We start from the raw sequence: 6,627 nt of genomic DNA on the forward strand, positions 1-6,627 counted from the left end.
GCGTTGGCCACGGCGAATATCGCATTCGATTGAACGATGAGCTGTACGAGATATCCGACGACATTGACATAGTTCAGCGAATTAAAAGACAGTGGCTACGCTGGCTAGGTCATGTTGTCCGGATGGAGGAAAACGCTCCAGCTCTGAAAGTATTCGACGTAGTACCCGCCGGGGGAAGCAGAGGAAGAGGAAGACCTCCACTCCGTTGGAAGGACCAAGTGGAGAAGGACCTGGCTTCACTTGGAATATCCAATTGGCGCCATGTAGCGAAAAGAAGAAACGACTGGCGCGCGGTTGTTAACTCGGCCATAATCGCGTAAGCGGTGACTACGCCAATCAAGAAGAAGAAGTTAAGACGTCTCCTAGTGAAGATTTAATGCTAGAAATGTCGTTAGAGGTTTTGCCATTGCTTTTTAAAAAACTTCATTCATATAAATTTTACAAAAAATGTCAAGTTTTTTAATAGCACAAGGTTTTTTATGTGTGTGTAATTAACGTCAAAGCTTACATATTTTTAAGCAGAGAATCGTAAAATGTATTATTTTTTGAATTTTTAATGTGGTGTGTGATAACTTTTTTCATATTTTCGGGTGTGACTTTTTGCCATCCCTTCAGGAGTGCCTCCTTTAACTCAGCTTTGTTAGAAGTTTGTGTTACGGATGTTTCTGTCTAGCAAAGCCCAAAAACATTCAATAACTTTCACAATTAGTATATGAGAAGATTCCATATATGTATGGTTGGTTTGCGCTTCGAATAGAAATGGAACCAACACACTATCACAACAACCTTAGTCCTCGCTTTCAATCTTTGTTTAGCTTTGTATGCGTCTTTCAACTCTCCAAATATATTAAATTTTGACTCGTCTAAAAATTACTTTAAGTCAGAATCCTCGCTGACACACTCCTTGCTGAAAGCAAGTAGGCTTCTTATATTTTCTTATAATCAAATCAAATAATTAAAATCCTGATCACGTAGCACCCAAAGAACAGTTTGTGCACTGAATTACTATCCTAATTCATAATGTATTTCAATAGCCACCTTTAGAGCGGATAGCTATGAATTAATTTCCAACAATATGCTCACAACTTGTATAACTTGTAGGGTGAATTAATACCAATTAGCAATTCTCTCCACTGGTAGCTGTAGGCGTATGAGCAAAGCAACAATACCAATACCAATAGCTTTTCAACATCCTTATACTTGTATTTTTGTTAGTCTCGATCTCTTCCAATAAATTACTTAAGTCAAGATATTGTCTGGCAAAGTACTCTGGAATTAATCCATTTACATAAAGATACCGCAGATTTAGTTGATCAATCCAACCTACATATACTCTATTCCTAATTCTCGTGCCCTCACAAAAATCACCACTATCCCGATTAATTTCTAAAGCACAAATGCTCACAATTACTTCACAATGCCAAATCGGTTGTGTTTGTTTTGTTAATATTTTTTTTAAATAAATTTGCAATTACTTTTATTTAAATAGAATGGAGGAAGTATTCCAAAAGCGTCATCTATTATAAATATAAGCATTTACCTGTAACAATACCTTCCTTCTGAGTAGGAATAAGAAAAATATACAAATTTATGTTTGAATAATTTAGACAATATTTTATTTGTAAATATGTATGTATGTATTATTTGATACATGTGCAAACAAAAATCTATTATGTTTAAAAAATATGCTGTGAAGCTGCTCCTAACATTTCGAAAAACTTAAACAAAATTTAATTATTGTATAGGCATCAAATTTAATAAATTATTTACTTTCCTTGGTTGTCCATTTCTTAATTTTGTTTTGTTAGCTTTTGTAAACCAGCTGGTTCACAAGAAAGTGCTTTTCAACTCATGTGGTAAGTGGTTTGTGCTTTTTATTGTGAGGTTTGAGAAAGAATAASCTCACAAAATACACCTGACAGTAAACCTCACAAACCAATTGATTGTGAGGTTTTGTCAGAATAGGGCTGTAAAATTCAGTTTACCGCAATAGTACATGATGTCCTACCTGTTGGGAGCAAATTATGAATTTTAAGTTTGGAATGTAAGTGGTTCATAACTTATTTAATATACTAAATGTAAAGATAAAATTAAAAAAATAGTTTGCTGAACCACATTCAATCAGCAAAAATCTATTATTTATTTTTTTTTTGTTTTCTAAAAATTATTTAAAAATCGTATATTAGTATTTTGCCCTGATTTTTATATAACGTCATATTACCAGAAAAATATTCTGAGTTTCATAAAGATCATCGGTTACAAATTCAAGTTTTATATTATTATTTAAATATATGAGCGCTACGGGAAGTCTTGACCGATTTTACAAATTTTTGATACAAAAAAATACGTTATTAATAAATTATTAATTAATAATAAATAAAAAAAACTACATTTAGGATCTCGTTTAACTATAAGACTTTCTCCGTACAAATTGACGGTGCTTTTAAAATGGAATTGATCCATTACTAACTAAACGAGACTTAATATAGGGCTCACCAAAGATGTAAAAAGAATTTTTGTGGTAAGCGGATCTCTAAATTCTTTAGACCAACGTTTAACAAAACCAAGAGCACCTTTAGCTTTAAAAACCATGGAAGATGTGTGACGATTAAAATTGAGTTTGAGGTCCATAGTTACTGCCAAGTCAACAAAACTGCATACTTGCTCCAACCTAAAGTTTTGTATTACGTATGAAGTAGGGTCTACAGATCTACGTGAAAAGCACATCGTTTTACATTTTTAAGGTTCAATGGCATGTCATTTCTAACACACCAAGAAACTTGGTAGTTTAAGTCTGTTTGTAACTGACATCTATCATCGCTATTCGAGGTGAATGATTTAAAAAGTTTTACATCGTCAGTATACAAGAAAACTTTTGAAAAAAAAAAAACAACAGAGTATATGTCATTAATAAATAACAAGAACAGAATTCGTACAAGATGGCTACCTTGAGGAACGCCTGAAGGAACATTGATTATGTCGGAAACAGTATCGTTAAATATGACTTGTTGAAYTCTATTACTAAGATAAGAAGCAACCCATTTTAGAAATATTGTTTGAAAACCAAGAAGATCAAGTTTATTCAAAAGAATTGAATGGTTTATTTTATCAAAAGCTTTACTAAAATCTGTGTATATAACATCAGTATTCTTATTCTCCCTAAAACCCGTTGATACATGTGATACAAATTCAAGCAAATTAGTTATTGTGGATTTCCCTTTACGAAAACCTATCGGGCGATAAGATTCCCCTTTGTTGGCGGGTTTCYCAGGTTTCAGTAGTGGGACCASTCTTCCGACTYTCCACACATCGGGTATTTGAAGAGTGGTTAGTGACAGGTTGAGGAYCTTGGTGAGATATTTTACTCCCGTCGAGCCTAGATGCTTTAGCATTAGTTTGTTGATTCCATCAGGGCAAATGGATTTGGAAGATTTTGCGTAGTTGATGACACCCTGAACCCCCTTGATTGTCATCAACAATCGATCCGTGCTGATCGAAATCAGCTATGTATGTGCTTGGCTCTGCTTTGAAAGTCCACTATGTAGGCACCCTAACAGCGTTAAAAATCTGTTTTTTTTAATGTTTCTCTCCAAAATTTGACGTTTTAAAAAAATTTTAAAACTGTAATATAGCGATTTACATGTAAAGATTCATATTAGCTTAAGAAAGGCTAAAATTTCAACGAGGCTGCAAAATTAATTACATCGAATGTAGTTTTGATTAATTATTAAGTTATCTGAAGTGATCATATTTTCTTTAAAGGTATTCAATGTATTCAAACTCTACAAATTGTAAAACAATGTAGAAAACCGCTCTTGAACAGTTGAGTTGCAACATATTGTTAGAATACATAGCGGCCAAGCCCTATCAACTCGACAGCATTCCTCAAATTAGAGAAATGTTTTCTAGAGCAATAATAGACATGCTCTTAAACACAAATAATTTAATAATATCCACACCTGTTACAACGCAAACACTTTTATTTAAGGAGTTTTCGAAACTATCTTCAAAATATTCTCTTACATATACACATATACATATACTATATCGAATTGATTTTTAAACTCATCAGCTTAATCAGTATTAATTTTGATTATTTTGTTAAGTGATTACCACCGCACACATTAAGATAAATACTTGGATGGAGAAAAAATATGATGTTAAGAAGTTGTGGAAGTAAACATAAGAAAAATTTTGTTAACACTTAGAAATATTGTAACATGGATTTTTTGTTTTGGATGGTTAAAAATTTTTACATATAAATTATTTATTTCATTGCTTATATCTTACAAACAGGAAAACTATATTTTAAATAGTTCAATTTTAAATTACACAATTAGCCATAAAACTTTCCATTTAATATAAAAATAACGTTTACAAAAGTAGCAGTTGTTTATCCAGTTCTCCCGGGATAACTAAGCAATGGCGAGTAGCATCATTTCATACAATGCATTACACTGGGTTTGTGGTTCACATTAAATTTGTGTGTAACTGCTAAACCTCCTTCAATCGATGTTCAATGATGACATACGCTTTTCGACTCTAAATAGGAATCCAAAAGTTCTAAATGAAATAAACGAATGTAATTGAAAAATACTTACGTTATTTCAATGTCTTGAAATAGTTCACCTATCCAAGCAATGACAAGGCAATAATGTTGGAATAACTGTATAAGAAGCTCTGCTTCATCAAGCATCTCCAGTCTTTCAACCCGTTGTCTCTCTGCAGGGGATATACTTTGATAAACCTGTACCATATCCCATGCTCGACTTCCGTTCCACCCACATTCCAGGAATCGACCTATTTGGGTGTCCAAAGAAATGCATGACTCAACACCAGCTAAACTACAACCTCTGCTGCGTAAGTTATTCAACATCACTTCTCCGAATCTGTCGTTCATATTGACCTTGAAATCGAAGGTAATATTTAAAAATATTACATATACCTCCGACAAATGTCTTTAGAAAGATAACTGTGTACCTGCTCATAGTTGACAAATACTGCAGTGATAAATTTGCTAGAAATCCATTTCAGTAAATTCTTACAATTTTGGGCTTCAATGTATACCAACACACATTCCGCAAGAAATATCGTAGGAAGTTTGTAGTCAATTTCTGCTTGTTGCAGCTTATTGTCTAATTCGTCAAGATTTCGTAGGTCTACGCCCATCAGGTGATAGCTGGGACCATGTAAGTCTGTTGTGCTAAGACGAACTTCACCATCCTCATCATGGATTTTCGCTAGCAGTGCTTTATTGCGTTTAATTGTATAGCACTTTCGAGCTGTAACCGTTGGGAAATCTAATTCTATAAAATTCTTCACTTGATGTGGTGTGTCCTTCAGCCGAAAATATAGTGTGTCGAATCCGCACCCAAGGTTTATGATTTGGCAATTTCCATCAGTTTTCTAAAATGTAAAAATTATGTTCAAACAGACATTATTTACGAAACTTAAAATAGTAAACCTTATAACGTTTAAAGTAAAAAAACATAGTGGACTATAATTTTGTTTATTATACATTTCGTTTAATATATTTTTAATAATTTTGAAGTATTATAAAAAGGAAATAATGCTTGCATATCAAAGCGCACTAACCTTCAGAAACTTTTCTATGCACATTTCGACGCCTTTAACTCGGGCGAAATAGCCTCGATTAATCTCTGGCGCTTTTCTATCTTGATTTCGAACAAAATATCCAATATAGTCATCCTTCCAATATCCTAATCGAACTGCACAACGTTTACAATCGCTGGCATCGTCGTTAGTAGCGATCACAGCCTCATCGCAATGATGAAATGTACAAGGCGGTTCCATTACTAACAACTTCAATTGATTTGTATCCTTCCCCAAATTTTTTATCCTAATTCCGGCACAACAACTATGTAAAACAAGTGCAACTATTATTACTTCACAAAAACTAGTGGAATTTGGAAAACAAGCGTATCACATATAGGCTTTATTTGGCCAACAGCCACAAACCTTGAACTTTAGTTTTCACCGCGATATTCCCCTTTTCGTTTATTACACTAACATTACAGTTTTACCAAACTTCTGAAGTCAATTAATTAGAATAATGCACTATATTTTAATTATTATTAGTACTTAATTTGCAAATCCTTGATTGACATTTCACTCTTGCTGCTTAAATTTCATGTCCCCTGTTGTCTGATTGGAAAAATTCCGAAATTCTGTTAGGATTAGAAAAGCAATGAAACAGGGTTGCATTATTTATAATAGTTTACAGATGTTTAGTACTTGTTTTCTTCTGACAATTTGACACATGTGGTGGTTGCCTTTGCTAAAAAAAGAGTTGCCAACCTTTTATCTTATGTCGAAATGCATATATACGGTACAGTACAACGGATCCTAACTTAAATTCTTTTTGCAAAATATGCTTCTATTCTGAAGCGTAATGAATTATAGTTATATACTTATAATTATGTGTATATGTTAGAAGAATTTTATAAACTTAAACTTAAAAATATTACTGTTGTTGTTGTAACGGCAGAATTCTGCCGAGTTGACAGTCCTTGGCCGGATAAAAATCCGAGTCCGTTCCGGTTTTCGTAGACCCGACTGTCGTGGGAACGGAAAACGTGGAAATATTACTCATTGTAAGATAAGATA

The 6,627-nt window shown here is 33.3% G+C and overlaps 1 protein-coding gene across 2 annotated transcripts; it reads right to left on the reverse strand.

Moving 5' to 3' along the window:
- Window positions 1-4,280: 4,280 nt before the first annotated feature.
- On the reverse strand, window positions 4,281-6,177 carry LOC108971121 (leucine carboxyl methyltransferase 1). 2 transcript variants are annotated; one of them, XM_018936966.1, is made up of 5 exons: window positions 5,980-6,177; window positions 5,596-5,878; window positions 4,981-5,406; window positions 4,602-4,906; window positions 4,282-4,542 (listed from the first exon to the last, which is right to left on the reverse strand). In XM_018936966.1, the coding sequence occupies exons 2-5, from the start codon at window positions 5,812-5,814 to the stop codon at window positions 4,506-4,508; spliced, it is 987 nt and encodes a 328-aa protein (XP_018792511.1). In that variant the 5' UTR covers window positions 5,815-5,878; window positions 5,980-6,177; the 3' UTR covers window positions 4,282-4,505. The 2 variants fall into 2 exon arrangements, with proteins under 2 accessions (XP_018792512.1, XP_018792511.1); XM_018936967.1 differs by having other exon boundaries at window positions 4,281-4,542; window positions 5,596-6,177.
- Between the last annotated feature and the right edge of the window lie 450 nt (window positions 6,178-6,627).

The sequence above is a fragment of the Bactrocera latifrons genome, unplaced genomic scaffold (assembly GCF_001853355.1).
Source record: "Bactrocera latifrons isolate USDA-ARS-PBARC rearing strain unplaced genomic scaffold, ASM185335v1 scaffold_325, whole genome shotgun sequence".
Classification (NCBI taxonomy): domain Eukaryota; kingdom Metazoa; phylum Arthropoda; class Insecta; order Diptera; family Tephritidae; genus Bactrocera; species Bactrocera latifrons.

What these genes read in the sequence shown, in the direction of transcription:
- LOC108971121 (XM_018936967.1), bottom strand. Translation starts at nt 5,814, where the DNA reads ATGGAACCGCCTTGTACATTTCATCATTGCGATGAGGCTGTGATCGCT. An exon ending in GCATAGAAAAGTTTCTGAAG is followed by an intron (nt 5,407 to 5,595) that starts GTTAGTGCGCTT and finishes TTTACATTTTAG; the next exon opens with AAAACTGATGGAAATTGCCA. An exon ending in TTTCAAGACATTGAAATAAC is followed by an intron (nt 4,543 to 4,601) that starts GTAAGTATTTTT and finishes ATTCCTATTTAG; the next exon opens with AGTCGAAAAGCGTATGTCAT.